This window comes from Nesoenas mayeri, assembly GCF_963082525.1.
Source record: "Nesoenas mayeri genome assembly, chromosome: 2".
Classification (NCBI taxonomy): domain Eukaryota; kingdom Metazoa; phylum Chordata; class Aves; order Columbiformes; family Columbidae; genus Nesoenas; species Nesoenas mayeri.
In genome coordinates, this window is record NC_137543.1 from 118,547,163 (window position 1) to 118,564,957 (window position 17,795).

The 17,795-nt window shown below is 39.6% G+C and overlaps 1 protein-coding gene across 1 annotated transcript in view; it reads left to right on the forward strand.

Annotated features, from left to right (window-relative positions):
* CPNE4 (copine 4) overlaps nucleotides 1–17,795 on the forward strand; it is a gene marked incomplete at both ends in the record, with an annotated part of 195,749 nt that overhangs the window by 157,179 nt on the left and 20,775 nt on the right. Inside the window, one exon of the mRNA XM_080338586.1 lies at nucleotides 14,086–14,140. Within this exon, the coding sequence (XP_080194712.1) occupies nucleotides 14,086–14,140 (55 nt within the window). The remainder of the gene's footprint in view (nucleotides 1–14,085; nucleotides 14,141–17,795) is intronic.

The following is a 17,795-nucleotide window of genomic DNA, read 5'->3' on the forward strand; positions in this document are numbered from 1 at the left end:
GCAGAACTGGCTGATTTCAACCCAAACCAAGGGAAATGGAGTGGTTTTCTTCAGGTCTTGGGATCAATGTATTTACATCAAATGAAAGAATAGTTGGAATAAAGTAAAATATGTTGTTTGCAATGCTTTCTGCATTCCTGTATCACAGCTGTTGAATGCTAAGTACTTTTGCTACACTTACATACCAAAAGACTGCTTTTTTATATTTGTTAAAAAAACGTCTATAGGTATTACTTAAAATACTTCTGTAATTAGCAACATTTAAATTTATTTGTAATTTGGGAGGAGCTGGATTGGCAAGTAACATATATAGGCATTACACTCAAATCCAAAATTTGCTTTTATATATTCTAGTTACTTCTGTCGATCAAGCCAAATCTTCTCATAATCCAGGTTTCTGTATATATCAGCCTAACATAACATATCCCTCGGTAATTAATGCTCCAAATTAAATGCCGCCTCACATCCCTTGATACAGTGGAATAATCCTGGCTCATCCAAAAGCCCATTTATCAGTATGGTTCAGAGATTTCTGGAACAGTTAAATGAATAGTGCAGTTCTGCGCAGTTAAGCGTGAAAGAATAGGATTCATTCTTTCATCAGCAATATTCAGAGAATGAGAAATAGACTTTGATTATTATCCTGATTGTAGAAATGCTGCAGTCCTGAAGGCACAGGCCAATCTGATAATAGTATGGGAAATGGAAGAGCTGTTCACCTCCTCAAAAGACTTAATACTTTATCTATATGGTGGAGTTCTTTCAGGCTATAACAACATTTGTCATAAGAGAGAAGATAAAGTTTGTATGTGATATAATCAGTGGCTTAGCAACAACAGCAATGGATCATAAAGGAAGGAGAAACATTCATTAGTTTTAAAGAATTAGGCTCTAAAATTTTGTTTGAAACACTGGGAATGGGAAAACACATTGAAAACTTATTATTGAAAATAGTTGGTAAAATAAGGAGACAGCTCCATGGAGAAGAATTTGTTTTAAGATAAATGGCTCATGAATGTTTAAAGATGACCTCATGAAGCAATAAGTGAGAAATATAAATTCCCATTTAAACTTTTTCAGTGGCTTTCTTATATATAAAGAATTATATCACTGGCATAATTTTACCTTGAAATTGAGCAAGTCTGCTCCACCTTTTTGTAGCAAAGAGAAACAGATGAAAATGATGAAAAATTATTGGGCACTGAAGTGTTTAATATTAAAAGGACCCACTTCTGTATAATTGCATATTTATTCTTCAGTAATTTCAGCGTTGTGTTCTCTGGATCAGAAATCAAATCAAGTGGTTTCTGATGACCAGCAATATTAGCCTAGACAGAATCCTGAAAAATCAGTTGATCAGTACCAAATGTGTGTATATTCCCTCTATGTGTTTAGCATAATGAATTAGCAAGTGTACTTAAGGCAGATGAGGTTATACCCAGCTCTCTGGGCACTATGGCTGGTGTAGGACTTCTAATCTTCACCGACTCTGAACAGTGGTTTTGGCCACTCTTTTGTTTTGGAACCTAGTAGAGATTCCTTCAAGAAAATGCTGTTTTCAAAGATGATTGACCAGTGTCTTTGCTAGTTGAATACCCAGGTATGAGGAAAGGCAAAATCATTCATCGGTTGAAATACCAGATCTGTGAACCAGAATCTGATGTTGTAAAAGCCATGAAACTCTGTACGTTTTATAATAATAATTTTGAAGCTATCCTGTTCTCCATGGCAACTGTTTCCCAAATACTTCATTTGTGCCACAAAACTGCTCCAAGCTCAGCATGGAACAACACGGCTTTCTAAGCCAGAGAAGCCTATGTCTAAACTGGGGAACTGGGGAGTGTTTCCTTTCCCCTGTGTCCCAGCATAAGGTCTGGCCATGTCTGACCTACCTCTTCTCCCATTCACATGTCCTGGCTTCCATCAAAAGGAAACTGAGGCACATGGACAGGGAGAAGCTCCCATCCTCTGCAGGAGGTTGGACCATCTCAATAAGAGCAGGGAGACTGCACCTGTGAGCCTCACAGTACAATGCCTTGTGTGGGCAAAAACCAGCACCCAAATAGCACTGGGATGTGCCTTAGGCACATATATGTGCACATTGACAAGTCTGTTTCCATTATTATAATCTGGAAACATCTATGAAGACTAGTATCTATAGATAAAACAAGTATTTTTCCCCAAGATAAATAGGTGCAGGTGTGCTGTGAATGTCTCACATAACTACCTGAAGCTATATACCTAGACACACACACAGATATACACACAACTAGAGTTTTACTCTTGTGTGTATAAATATATAGCTGTGCCTGTAATACATGGATATTATGTATACATATATATGAACAATATGTACAGTTAACACTTAACCATGCAATTAAAAAAAATAGTTCTCTTTTATGCTATTTTATAGCTTCTCTCTCTGCAAAGCAAAGCCCTAAGTCACAGTAACAACAGTGCATACAGTTTATTAAAATGGCTGGTCCTTTGATCGTAATGATTTGTTTTACCAGTGCTGGAATACAACGAAGTAGCCATGAGTGTAGCTCATCTTTCATTCCGCAGTGCTGGTTGTCTCTGGCAAAGAAAAAAGGACGGAAATGGGGCTGTAAATGCTTGTTTGTAAGGATAAATGCTGTTACATGCACACAATGCTAAAGGCTGAAATACTTCCTAAATGATCTTACATTATTACAAGTTTTAATGATGATACTGTGAGTGAAGCCCATGGCAGAACTTGCAAATCTGTTCCTCAGTTTGAAATCTGATTTCTGCAGTTAGTAGCTTTCCATTCTCTTCTGCTTATTGAGAATCTCATTTGATTACCTTAAACATTTATCTTTGTACTAAAACCTGTGTTCTGATTCAGCAAGACACTAGAGCTTATTGTCTAATCCCATTGAATTCAACCTGACTGAAGCAAATACTGAAGTATTATGAAAAATATAGATGGCACTGAGATGGAATTAGGAGTTTTACTCAATTTGAACTTCAGTGTTGTTTGCCCCACACCCAGATATTCAGTGGCTCCCGTATATACCTGGATTATCTTTATGATTAATTATTACAAATAGTTTTATATTTGTGCATATATTCAGAGGTCTTCACTGGATTAACAGAAAGGGCTCACAAATGTGTAAGAATCAGATTTTGTGTGATCAAATCGATACTCATACCTTAAAAAAGAAAAAGGTTAGATATATTTTATCAAATACTTCCAAGAATTCATTGCATTGGATATTTGTGGGACTTCCCATTCTTGATAGGCCATCCCTGTTCTGACCTATGTACTCAACTCATGATTCCATGTGGTTGACCACATAGTTTTGTAAAATTATGTCATAAAATTGTTCTTCATTGTATTTGTTTGTAAAATCTATTGCAAAAAATAGTTCTTATTTATTTTGAATCTCTATGTCTGTTTATTTACTCTTAAAGATACTGCAGATTTTTTATTTCTAAGAGGCATTGAAACACACAGAAGATAAATTCTGTTTCCTGACACTAATGCCCTTTTTCACTTGGGCAAACAGCCTCCTTAACTTTAAATACTCAGGTAGTTTCTTAAAACTGACGTTCACCCTGAGATCATATGTTAACAATTAAACTGCTTGTATAACCTCCTCAACCTCCTCAAAGGCCACTAATGAGGAAAGAGTACATTATTCCTGCAAAATGTAGAAATTATTTATGTGTAGAGCTCTGTAAAATATTTAAGAGTGAAAATTTAAAAACTGAGCCACATTCCACAAAAGATATGAAAGTTCTGAAATCAGTCAGAGTTTCAATATTAGCTTCTGCAAACAATGAATTGCAGCAATAGCTGACTAGATGCAAAACTTCCTCATTATGATTTCTTCTTCAATATTTTAGGCCTGCGTGAGTGCATTCACTCTGATTGAAAACAGTATATAAAACCATCCTTCCCTCATGCAATAAAGTGGACTTGAAAATTAAAAAGGGAAAAAATGAAAGGAGAAAATAAAAAGATCAGGGTTCCCAGTCCAGCTCATCCTTTACAGTGTAGATCTAAGAAGGAAAAAAACTTCAGAGCAGTCAAACTGTCAGATGAAAGGTCCATCTGTCCCAGAAACCCATTTCCTGAGGTACCCAGCAGAGGGCAGTTAGCGAGGAGAAAGAGAACAAGGTATGTAAAATGCAGTGCATGTTATGGACGTCTTATATAAATCAGTGCGATTGGTCCCAAGTACAAACATCAGTATGCTTTTAAATACTGTGGTTTGGATTGAGACTTTAGGTGGAAAAGAGACCCCAGAGTTTACACCTTGCAGTCTGTTTTATTAATCAGAACCTCCTCCCCAAGTATTACTTAACAGGTCATTCATCCTGAAGCTACGTCTGGGTTTGTGGATGCAGACTCAGAGGGTTACCTTGGCTGGAGGGATCTGAATTAAATAGCTTGAGGTAATTTTGCCAGACACAAGGAGAAAAGCAGAAACTTGCTTTGGTTGAGATAGTAGTATAGTAGTAGTTCATTAAAACTGGGGCGAAAGAATGATGCCTAGAATAATTGGCACTATATGCGACACTAAATATTTCATGAAATCCCTACGTGGAGATATAGATATTAAAATTTAATTTACCCATGCAGATCAATAAATAAAAATATGCTTAATTATTAAGCATCTCTCTTTATCACTTTAATTACAGAAACAACCTTTCTGGAGGCCATTAAGCAAAAAGGCTGATTAGCATATCTAAACAAGTTTAAAAACCATGGGGGAAAAGGCATGAATCTTTTTATTTAGTGCTTTAATAGAACTAAATTTGCATAGACATACAACAGAAGAAAAATTGAAAAACAGTAACCTATACAGAAAAATCTTATCGCTTATGCTTATCAATAAGCTCAGGTGTCGGTAAACATTCCAAAATGTTTGGATAATCCATTACTAGAACTGTATTGGGAAAAAGGAAAAACTAGTACTTTTGATCACCAAACCAGATTGAAAATCCTTGGATTTAACTGTTGAGAAGCTAGGCTGGCACAATTACATAATAAATACATAGATGTGCTTAGTATTTGCCTTTCCAGAACCTGTTTTTGCAGACTACTGCCATGAAGGTGTTTCTACAATCATCACTTTTTATCCCAAGAATCAGCACAGCAGGATCAGTCTAGTCCAACAACTGTGTTGGAAAGGTGACTTTGTAACAGTTTCTTTTGCATTTGTACATACATGCATACATACGTGTGTGTGTGTGTATCTGTGTATCTGTAACTATATGTGTATATATAAGTATGTATCTGCAGGCCCTTTATCTGGGCAGATACTGTCAATTCTTACAGCTCTGCCTTTTCCGTTACCAAGTTTTCATCTTTGTGTCCTCTTTACTCTGACTCTTCTTCCAGGAACTCACGTCCTATGTCAGTAGAAAGTCATGAGCAGTCCCCTCGAGCTTCTTAGCAAAACAACTGCTTCCTCCACGTGCTTTTTGGAGACTGCTGCTGCGTTCTGTCAGCTGGTAGATATATCAAAGTCTGGACATTCTGCTGTGCTTTTCTATGCAGTCTTTACTATTTTTCAATTCAGTTTGAAATCTCTTCTGAGCAAAAGCTTTGTTCTGTGTGGTAGTTGACACTTCTCTGAGACTATGCAGACTGGTACCATTGAGATTTCACTGTCAGCATTTCTTTCTAAAGAGAGTTACTTGAAGTACAAAACACTACAAACTTTATTTGAAATTGCATACCACCTACTGCTGTAGATACTAGGCATCTGTGCAAATAAATAAGTATTAGCAAGTGATTAAGCATAAATAAAGGACATAGCAATTTATCTTCCCATTTTCACTGATGCCAAATATGATGACAGTTTAGTATCTTCAGTCAACACAACCATTTCCACAATTTCAGAAGCATTGATTTCCTCCTTGACTTGTTGAAGATGTAACTATTTTAGTTATCCACTCCATTATAGTAGCATATACCTGAAAAGCAAATTATTCCCATTTGGAAACCCATCCATCCATAAATGAGCACCATGTTCTAAATCTTCTCATGGAACTTTCCTCCCTTACAGAGCGTGGACAGTTTTTGCCTGTGTCACAGGGTGTTTGTGGGCCAAACTGCTCTCAGTTAAAGCTAGACAAGTGTTATGAACTAGGTTCCACTTAGTATCTTACTGTCCCCTACAAATTATTGTGAAATCAACCTTGATCAGACATTCCAAATCAGAAGATGAACAGAATGTAGTAGCCCATTTCCTCCTGCCTGTTCAGTGATGCCTCGCCGAATGTTTAGTCATCAGTATATTTCACCTACAATTTAGCTCTAACTTGTTTTGATAGTGTTCTTCCTTTTGACTTACTGTCATTTTGATTTTGGTAAAACTATATCAACAGCTCATTTGGTCGCATTAAATCACAATATAATCTCTGTAATGGTCTTATCCTGCTCATCCTAGAAAGCTCATTTGTATCTTGAGAGCATTTGATGAGAAATTCCTCTCCCAGCACCGCTCTGCATACATATGCTAACATGGTCCTGTATTCCCCTCTTCCCAGCGCACCCCTTATAGACAAGTATTTTCTGATAGAAAATTGTTCCAGAGGAAGGTTTCTAACCAATCCTTTCCACTGTGATTTCTAAAAAAAAAAGGACAAAATTATATGTATATGTAGCAAAGCTTTTGTTCTTGTGGTTACTTAGAGCAGTGCGTCCTGAAACTTGAAAGCCATACTTGTGTTTCAAGAGGGCTGGGCCCCTCCACTGCTCCATTTGGCTTTCTTCACAGTCTTCACCTTATGTGATGGATCCAGCCTGCTGCCTGCACTGTTGTCTTCAATCCATGTCAAGTTTTAAATATCTGAGATTACAGTCTGTGTGAGAATGACCTTTTCAGTCATGGCACGCTTTTCCATAGATGATCCCACAGATTCACTATAGAGTTAAGGTTTTGGAAGGTACAAGGACATATGTGCAACCCCTTAAAATACACAGGACTGTCTGGAAACTGCCTGGATTTGAGAAATTAAATGTAACTCACTGTAGCCTCTTGTAGCATCCCTTTCCCAAGTTTATTCCGAGTTATGAAGTCCCATTTGTTTTTCAAGATACATTTTACTGAACTGGGTCATTCACGTAGGTATAAATCAGGTCATTGCAATTTATTTGTCATCTTGCAGAGAAGCTTGACATTTTGTCTCACCTTCCTGAGTATGCCATTTTATTAGGCTATCCTTCTAGCAATTGATATATCTCACTGCCATTTCTTTTTGCTTAACCTAGTCCTCCCCCAGCTCTGATGACTTTTCTTTTTTTCAGTGGGTATTTACTTTTCCCCAGTCCAGGAATTTCTGAGTTCACTTGATATTTTTACCCTGCAGAACTTCTTTTGTGATTCTTTTAATGTTAACAAGGGGAAGTTGTACCTGCACTTGGCTTTGTTAGTTATTTTGAGTTGATGCCTTTCAGTTGTTAGCTTTGGGGAATTTGTATTCCCCTGCTTCATTAATTATTTCCCTCGCAGGTGAAGCAGGCATTTCTCTCATATTCTTGAAACCCAATTACATGACTGTATCTATTTCTCAGTATTCAGCAGATTCCAGCTCCCCTAAGGTGACTAAAAGCCGTAATTAAAGATAGCAAGTGAATTTTAATGTCAGGATTTTGCACATGATTGTGTAGCATCTCTGCGACAGACCAAACAGTGTAGCTGTTGTGGTGATTTACCATTGATCTGCGTGCTCTCAGCTCTCTTTTGTAACCAAGACGTATGGTAATCATTCCTACTGCTCCATTAAAAATCACTGTGCATTATGGAGTAGATGCCAAGCCTTGTCAGGTACAGTGCAGGTTTGATTAAATGAACAGTAACCTGGCCAAAACCAGAGATGTGGTTGGATCGAGCCAGGCACAACTGCACAGTGAATATGTCGTGACAGTGTAGCCATCCCCAAGGGAAAAATACAGATTATGGGAAAAAACCCTGCTGCTGCTGAACTCCTGTGGTCTCTCTGACTCTGACTGGGACAGGCTGAGAGCTGGACCACAGCCCAGCTCTACCCCTGGCCCATCCTGGAGGAATATAGGGGGCTGTGGAGGTCTTCAAGGGGTAAAATGGGCAGACTCTGGTCCCTGCCACTGAAACAGTTTTATTTAGCCATATTCAATCATACAGATCATGTCCTTTATTTACCTAGTTCTGCTTGCAAAGCAGGAACTGAAAATGTTTAAATATTTCAAATGATTTCTGTATTTTCTTTGGAACTGCTGCTAATCCCTGTAAGCTGTTATGATTCAGAATTTACTGGCATAGAGCCCTTCTCAGATAAGTACTAAATAATACACTTAGGAACATGATTCATTCATATGCTTTAGAAAAGAAACACTTAATTCAGCTCATATTCTTCCAGTTCACTCCCTGAACATGAAAGATTACAATTTTAATTGAGTTTAGAGATAACTCTATTTTGTTTGTGGCATTTGCTGTTGTACCCTTTTTCTTTTTCTTTTCCTTTTCCCTTTCTCTTCTCTCATTTCCCTCTGCCTCTGCCCTTGTCCCCTCCCCTTCCTTTTCCTCCTCCTCACATTCACACTTTTTTCAATTACCTATGTAACAGACACTCCCCTTCTATTTTTTGCAATTTGAAACTTCTTTCTAACAGAGGAAAAATATCTGATTTTATCGCAGGAAAAATATATAGAGCAGGGCAGTGTTACAGTTTATTCTTTTGAGATGTGGATTGAAAATGAAAAGCACAGTAATTGATTTTGCCACGTTCAGCATAGTACTTGAAAAATAACTGCCTGGTAATTCTGATCTGACCCAAAACCAAAATTACAAGTGACAGCTTAATATCCAGGGACTCTAGTCAGGTATATTCCTTACAAGAATTTCAAAGAGCTTTAAATTTGAAAGTCTCGGTCATTTGAAACCAAAAATGGGTTCTTATTGTTTCTTGCCCTGCTCCCCCCCGCCCCATGTTTCTTTCATTTCCCTCTTTCACTGCAACATTAGTACCACTACTACTGCTTCTCCAGCATAAAGTGAGCAGGTTTTCATGCCGAGGCTCACCAAGGTCAGTTCACTTGCATCCGTTCAAATTGCTGCATGGACTTCACAAGCTTAAAGGTAAGCACATCTGTAACTACATACCAAAGGGCTTACATGAGCATCAGTAAAAGGACTCCCAGACAACCTGTGTAAGTGGCTACCTAGAAGTTCATCTTTCAGAATAAATAAATGGCATATAGAATGACTCAGGCCTGTTTTCACCCTACGCTTACTCCATAAAAATAAGAATTTATATATCCAATTTAGATTTTAAAAAGGAACTGGTTTTCGAAGAACATGGTCCTGGCACCTCTTGTTTTCCTTTCTGAATACAGGTATTGCCACACACTGAATACTTAGCTCTATCTCCAGCATCTTCTATGCCAGCAGCTTCAGAAGAAGTTGCAAAAGACTCTCTAACATCTGAGTCATTCATTTCACCCAGTGGAATACTTGTACCTGAATTCTCCTCCTAGGAAAAGCAAACCCTTCTCAGAATAAAGCTGAACTCCAGGTTTCAATTATACTACATGTCAGAGGGCGCCAGTGGTTAATGAGGCAAGACTTTGAAATGTTCTTCATTTTGTCTCCATATCTTTATTTTAAACATATTTCTTACCTTCCAGTAACACTAGGCTTTCTAGTGAAACAGAAAAAAGTATTATTATCTGTATGACTTACTACTTTATGAAACCTTACTATTTCCTCTATTCATCTCTTCTCTTGTGCAGCACAGCTCACTGAAATCTCTCACCTCTCTGCGCCTATTAACGTATTGATTTGTCATTGTGCTTCCCCTCTTTCCACTAGATAGCTTGAAGGATGGGTGATTAAAACTGAGCAATGTTCCAAAAGGATAATATGGGATATTTTGAGAATCTATTTTCTGCCATGCACTATGTTATAGCTGAGGTGTAACTCAGGGACTTTTCTCTAACTGGTTGTATTTCTGTATAGAAGACTGCAGTCTTGGAGTCCTGACAATTCCTTTCTGTGTGCATTAATTTACATTTAGCAACATGAACACTGAAACTGAACCCTCTCCCTGATTTTACCTTTAGGGTATAACCTAGATCTGCTCAGTTTTGGTATCTTTCAGTAATACTTGCCTGTTTGGCTGGAGGAAAGTTTCAGAAGCCACATACATCTATGCTTGCATGACTACTCATGGCCCTTATATAACCAGATACAGAATTCAAAGTCCTATGCTTTGGCTTTTTTGATCTTCATTTCAAGTACTTCAGCTTTTTAAAAATTATGACAAGTTTCAATTTTCAAGGGGTCCTGTGTAAACCAAAGAACAACATAAAATGTGAAGTAGATGCGACAGAATAATTTTGTGAAGATTCTGCCAAGCCACGGTCCTCTTTTTCTTACTAGATTTTGTAAAAGTCAGGTTTTATAGAACCAGCTTGTTTTCCCTCTTCTGTGTTGTTCTCTTGTTCCTTTAGTGATCTGTCTCCAGCAGGACAGTGCAGACAGTTTCCTTGTATGTGCCAAGGTTTAAACAAAACAAGTCAAAGATCCTGATGTGTCCTGAGGCCAATGACATGATGCTGTCCATGTCTTTGTGTCTCAGTTTTCTTCCTCACAGCACAAACTGGTGATACCCAAACTGCCATTTGAGAGCAGTGACAAGTGCAGCTGTCCCCAACACTGTCCCTGGGAAGTCTCTGGGGGCTGCCGGTTGGCAGGGGCCAGCACTGTGCCAGGGATGGTGCTAATAGACCATGTCTATAGTCAAGTCCCAGTGCTTCTGCCAGGGTCCCAGGCCTATCTCCTGGTATAAATGAAGCCCAAAGGAAAAGAAAACCATTGTATTGCTTTTATTCTTTTGAGTGAATTTGGAGAGGGGAGGGGAGGAAAGTGGAGGGGAAGTGGAGGGGAAGGGAAGGGAAGGGAAGGGAAGGGAAGGGAAGGGAAGGGAAGGGAAGGGAAGGGAAGGGAAGGGAAGGGAAGGGAAGGGAAGTCATTAGAGCAGATCCCTTTCTTCCTGAAATGCCAGATTAGGAAATAGGGCTGGAGTCTCTGATGCATGCAATTCACCCTTGAGGCAGAAAGAAACCTTTTTTTTGTATTCTGACTGTAGTTTCAGTTCCTGATTGGCCTTAACCCTTGATACAGCTTCCAGAAGCTGGGAAGCTGCTCTGCTTTCTGCTGCAAGCTGCCATGATAGCCCTGGGTCTGGTAGAGCAGCTCTGTCACACCTATATACCATAAGGGATTGTCCGTGAAGCAGAGAGTCCTTGGCTGCCCTTCTGGGTCACTGTTTCCCTGCTGTGTCTCAGTAGTGCAGGATAAGCAGAATGAGGGCAACAGGCTCAGCTGCTGGATTTCTTCTCATATGACAAAGTAAGGGGTGGATGGGGAGACTAGAGAGAGTTACTTTGTAAAATATCACTAACTCATTAAACTGCATCCCTAATAAAGAGCAAGACCTTTATATTAGCTAAACACTTTGCTTTGTGTGATATAAAGTATTGCTTACATTAAAAATTTATTTTATTCTGAAAGCTGCCAGCCACAGATTTTGAAATGTGGTCAGGGAATAACATCATTATCTTTTTTATGCAAGGGATGTAATGAGCAGTAATCAAAAGACTCCCTTCTTGCCCTAAAGATCAAGCTCCAGGAGCACATGAAAGTTAATTCCTTAGTCCCAGCAGCTTGAATCAGAATACCAGAGGTATGTACCTGAATTCTCGAAAATGAGGAGCTTCCAGGGGAGACTGTGGAGCTATTCTGAGTGAGGCAAGAGAAAAGTACTAAGCACAGGAGCAAACCCCAGGATATCCCTCCTCTCTAGAGTTCGTGCGTGCACTTCCCTCTAAAAAACAGCCACATGGTGAGGGTATACATGACCAAGCTTTACTCTTTCACAAGGCAATGGCAGCAGTAGCTAGCACTTGCTTAAAAAGGAGATACGAGAGATTCAGACATTAAGGCAGGTGTCCTGACTGTGGTCGTAAGCTCTTCTGAGTGCAGAATAACAGTGGGAGCTGTGCTGCTGTGTGACCTTGCCACCAGAAGGAGAATCCAGGTGGCTGGAGGTATCACTTAGTGCTGTCTCTGAGCTGCTGCAGAGCAGAAGGTGGAGGTGCCCACACTTACGCTTGAAAAATATTGCAATACAAATGCAGGCACTGTAGGTGTTTAGGCATCTCCCAGGCTGTGTAATTGCTACCAACATCAGCTTTTTGGATTGCTTTATTGAACATAGACACTTACGTTCTACCTAAGTAAAGTTCTTTTTTAGTCTTTGTTTGCTCTTGCCCAAAATTAATTAACTTGCAGCTCCACAGGGTTTGATTTTTCTAATCTAGCTATGCTTAATCGTTGATGTAAAACAAGGTTTTCTTTCTAATGCCTCCTTATTTCTTGCTTTCTAAGTGTGTGCCTGAATTCTCTGCATCTATTTATAAGGGCTTCCCCGCTTCCAGGAGTGTTTAATCAAAGAGAAGGCTATCAGCAGGTGGTTAGCATCAAATGTCAGCAACTACTTCTTTTCTGACATCTATTGGAAAAAATGTTTCATTACCATGCAAATGATGTTAGTCCTCCTTTCCAAGATTCATTGTCACATGGTGTAACATATGGTACACAGAATTGTGCTCCCAAGATTCATGTGGCAACTACATTTTGTAGCAGAGCAACAATTGTAAGAGCTAAGCCATCAGATTAGAGTCATCATTGTTTCCCAATGAGCTGGTGAATATTTCTCTATCTCATGGTGGAAAATCTAAGTTCGGAGGGGACTTGTTTCTGCTTCCTTTTAAACCCTTCCATTTTTCTTTAGCTTGTATCAGAAATATCATGGTGCCTCTCATAGCCTATGCCAAACAGAATGGCCCAGCAGATTTAATGGGTGCTATTGTCTTGAGTATGTCTGGGAAATTAATTACTCACTTAATACTTGGAGTCGCGAAGTTTTGAACTATAATACACAAAGAAAATACACAAAAAAAAAGCTGCTGACCTCTCCAGAATTTTTGAAGGTGCCAGTAATGGTAATGTAACATTTCCAAGGGCACTGAAACCCTGTAAACAGAATGGGTCAAACCTGTGAGGGGTTTGATTCATCATAGCACTGCAGTACAGTTCAGTGACTTCAGCAGGGCTTCAGGATGTGTTTAGAGTTGAGCATATGTTTGGGTGAATTCTTAATCTCAAGTGTGTGACCAAGTGCTGTGCTGACTCAGGGACGAGACATTCCTTACAGCTTGTTGTTTTCCACTTTGCCATCTGGGAAGAGGCAGCTTGACAGCACGTGGGCTGTGTGAGACATTATTGCGTTTCTGGAAGGTTATTAACAGCCTTGAAGTTTCCAGGTTCTCTGAATCAGGAATTTTTGTCTCTAATGATCTAACTGGGGTGGAACAACCTCACTGCAGTGTTTGAAAGCCAGTTGACCATGCCACAGCATTTGCTAGGTTATTGGTCAACCTATGCCTAATTGAAATAATCTCATGTTTTAGTGGAGCTACTAAAGATGCAGGTGGAAAACTTTATAGAACCTGCAGGTTTGGGGGCGTGAACTTGCCCCTTTTCAGATATTTAGGGAAGTCTCTTTAGCACCTGGACTACTGTAAGAACCCAAATTTGCAAACACTTCTATTTATAGAGTCATCTCTTCACTCACTTCATTTTCTGAGCTGGGGGAGCACATGAAATAAATATGGTGTTTTTCAGGCTTTTAAGACAGCTCACCCTTATCCTGCAGCCAGGCAGTGCAGAAGAGTGGGTAATACAGACCTGTTACTGCATTTGTGGGAGAAGTGCAAGATATCTGATCCTTCAATATTCTCCAAATGATTTTAACTTCTCAAAAATACTAGGAGTTCACCTGATAAATCTCCCATATCACTCCCCCATCTGGTAAACACACACCCCTCCTTCTCTAATCCAATACCCTTCCAGCCTGTCATGTAACGTTCTTGACCTAGAAGCCATTTCTGTACTATTGTGCTGCTTTGCATTTTTGATGAATGCTTACAGAAGAATAAGTGTTTATTGTAACAAAATGCATTTCATTTCTCTGTGGGAACTCTTTTTTTTTCTTTTCCAGTGACAAAATGTTCCCAGCCTTTGGATTTGGAGCAAGGATACCCCCAGAATACAAAGTAGGTGCATAAATGGTATTTTCTAGTTTCCTTGCTTTATGAGGCATAAAATAAGGGAGAAATGGTTCAGTGCAGGGGAGGGGCCTAGAGAGAGCAGCTCCTACTGCTTGTTTTCTTTCATTTGGCTTTCTTACCCAATGATACCTCATTGAAATCAGGAATCAAGGTGAAACTTAAAATAGTTATGTTACACCCAAAATATCTCATGGTATTGGCAAAGCTTTGTTGATGGATACCAGTCTGATAAGAGGAGAATTGACTTTTTGAACAACACTTGCTGACCATATTTTGAAGCTCTGCAAGGCCTGGTTTGACAGAACCCATTTTTGGAGGATTCAGCAAGTGGCTTCACAAGCAGCCTGGTATCCATACTTTATGATGAAAAGATTGAACATATTCCTGAGAATAAAGGCTTTAGAAGAGTTTTGTTCTGTGGCAAACTTCTGTGTCATGGTGGACATCTTCAATACCAGGAAGATAAATGTAAGATTATGAATCCGTGCTGGAGATAAGTGGTATTTATAAACAAAAGAAAATGAGTGATCCACAGTGAGTGATAGTGCAACTGCAAGCATAAACATGCAGTCTGGTAGGGCTGGAGTGGAGACGGTGAAGTAAAAGAAGGAGTGTCCAACAGAGAAAGGCCTAAGAAGAAAAAGGCAGAAGTTCAAATCCCGTGTTGCACATGCAGAGGAGTGAACAGAAGAGTAGTTCTGCACAAAAAAAAGTAACAAAAAACTAGCTGGGGATTCTGCAACTCAGACACTATCTGGAAAAGAACAGCATTAGACTTCTGATTGCGCAGGCTTCATCCAGTGTCCCTGTGTCCCCTGCTCTGGGTTGTGTCTCTCAGGTGTGGCTGGGGTAGGGAGATGAACACTGGCCAGGTGAGCATTTCTGTGCAGAGAGAGATCATGTGTCATTCAGCATGGCATAAGAATAACAGTTGTGATGCACAGCAAATTTGTTTGTCTTGCAAACAAGTGTCTAAGTCAACGTATGTCTAACAATATTTTCTTCTAAGCTAAAAAGCACTGTTAGGAAAATGTGTGCCTGGCAACATATTTTGCAGTGCTCTGTTCCTGAAAAGTAACACCAGCACTAATGCTTTCTGAAATCAGAGACAGCTTCCAGAACTTTGATACAGACTATGATGGGGTAAATGCTCACAGAACATCCGTGGCTGTTGTAGGTCTGTTCCAACTGCAGCAGCTGACACCCATTTCTGCTACATAAGGGGGAGTGTTTTGGAGAATAAACATGAGCAGCCTCTACCACCAGACACATTAGCAAAATAAAGTAACTACTTCCCAAAATGTCCCTCCCTTTGCCACCAATATATGGGTCTCTTTCCATGGCTGTATAGCAGTCTTGGCTGGCTGGGTTGATCACAATCAGATTGCTCTTTCAAGCCCAGTACTGGCCATCATGGACAATGCCATGTACTATTGCAATTGTCCTGAACAAAAGTACCAGCCTGGTGGTGTACCGGGAGCTGGTTGTTCCATCATCTGTGAGGTGACCATCATTCCATGTGGGAAAACTTGCAATTCCTTCAGCTGCAGAGAGCCGTACTTACCTAAGGACTGCTTGAAGGAAGATGTTACTGTGCCAGCTGAAGTCTTGTCACTGATTTGCTGGCAATGGCAGTAGAGCTCAATTCACAGTACAAGACTGCTTCTATCTCAGCCAAAATTATCAGCTGGTGGTATTGATGCTTCAGGTCAGACAAGCATAGGGGCAACATACCAGTCTTGTTAGACCCCAGCAACAGAGTCTTCCCCTGATTGTGAGAGCAGATCTCAGGCATCAGCTGAAAAGCACTGGTCTTGCCAGAAGGTGATTCCAGGAAGACTTTGTAACCAGATGCTCTTGCAATCACCAACACCTCCTTTGGCAGAACTGGTGTTTGGATATTTTCCTGACAAGTACTCTTGAGCAAGTCAGAGGCTTACAATGAACTTAGTAGCCCAGACATGGGTGAAGGGTCTCGTCCGGTGGTGTGAGCTGCCCTGAAAAATCTGTATGTCACTAACATCTTAAATCAAGCAAATGGATGAATCAGGACCTTCAGATTTTGAGATGTTCAGGAAAAGTAAGGGTAAAGCTAAGAATATGGGGCTATTTTCTTGTAGATTGCATATGCGTGAGTAAACAAAACAAGTCCCAAAGTAAATGGAGATGCTAGTGAGAGCCAAAACATCTTTAATCTCCACTATGGAAAATTGTGACAGAAAATGACAAAGACAAAATAACATGACATCATCTTATGAATGTAATAAAACTTGGAAGAAGAACCACATCATAGGGGAACTAGCCCTTCTGTGCAACAGATGAGGACAAATAATTAGCTTGGTGTCTATCATGGGCACATCCAACTGAAACTAGATTAGGAATTAACTGTCATCTGTGCTTTTGTTCCCTGTGATCCTCTACACAGTCCATACAAGTATCTGTCTTCTTAAAATAAACTGTGTCAACACTTCTGACTCCGTGCTTGGCTTCGGCTGCACTTCTAAACTGAAAGGTATACTCTCTAGGACAGTGAAGAGTCAGCCACATCATAGTGCATTAATAAGTCAAGACCAATAAACCTGAAAATCCTTCAGTAATTTAGCCAATATTGGTATCATAAAGTTAATTTAAAGCCAACAATGATTAGTGTTTGATGTGGAACATAGCCAAGATGTGTAGGAAACAGTGAAGAAACCAATACAATTAAAATAACAAAGACTGTAGAAAAAAGTGCTCCCAATTTGTCTCCTTTAACTTCTTCTGCACAAAAATATGATAACACTATAGATACCACAGCAACGCTGCAGATCTTGTGCTATTCAGGTGTTCTTTTGATTCTTTCAGTCAAATGTATTGCAAGTCATACACGTATTTTATTAAAGGACAGCAGTGTCATAACTCTAATAATTCACATCTTCAAATTTAGGTTGAATCATTATAAGAACTGCTAAGTTCTGACCCTATCATGTGGATAAATCAGCTTTTCATTTTAATTTAGAGTGTCTGCTTTCAAGTCTTCAGTCCTAATGAGATGATCTAACCTACCCATAGCACATTGGTCTCTGCACACTAGCAGCTGCTCTCCTTATTTCTTCCAATAGACAACAAATCGCTAGGGCTGTGGAAGAAAGGGCTCCCACTGCCAAGGGTTTCTAAGTAACCATGAGAGCCTCCACATGGCTAACACAACATAGCTTCCTTGAAAATCTAAAGGAAAGCTGACCAATGTATGCATGGCAATAACACAGTGAGGGAAGGCCACAGGTAAGCAGCTTGATAAAAGCAGTAAGCAAACCAAGTGGATTCAGGTCTAATTTATGTCATGCTCAGTCACAAGCTTTCAAAAAATGAGACCTGTAACTCACTGTTCAGCATGAATCAATGGTAACAAGTCTCCACTCAATGATCAGTTGCTGTTTAGGACCCGCTGCTGCTTTCATGCTGGTCATAAGCTTTAAATTTTCTTGCCAAGATTTCCTGCCCATTTGTGTTGGTGTCAATCCAATGCCTTGGTTTCATACTGTCTTGAGGTCCTGCCAATAGCCTGGGATAGGTGCTGGAGGGCAGTGTCTCTCTATTTAGTGAGATTCCAGCATCCTCACATCTTTCTACATGCTACAAGGAAGGGTTTGCTGTGCCA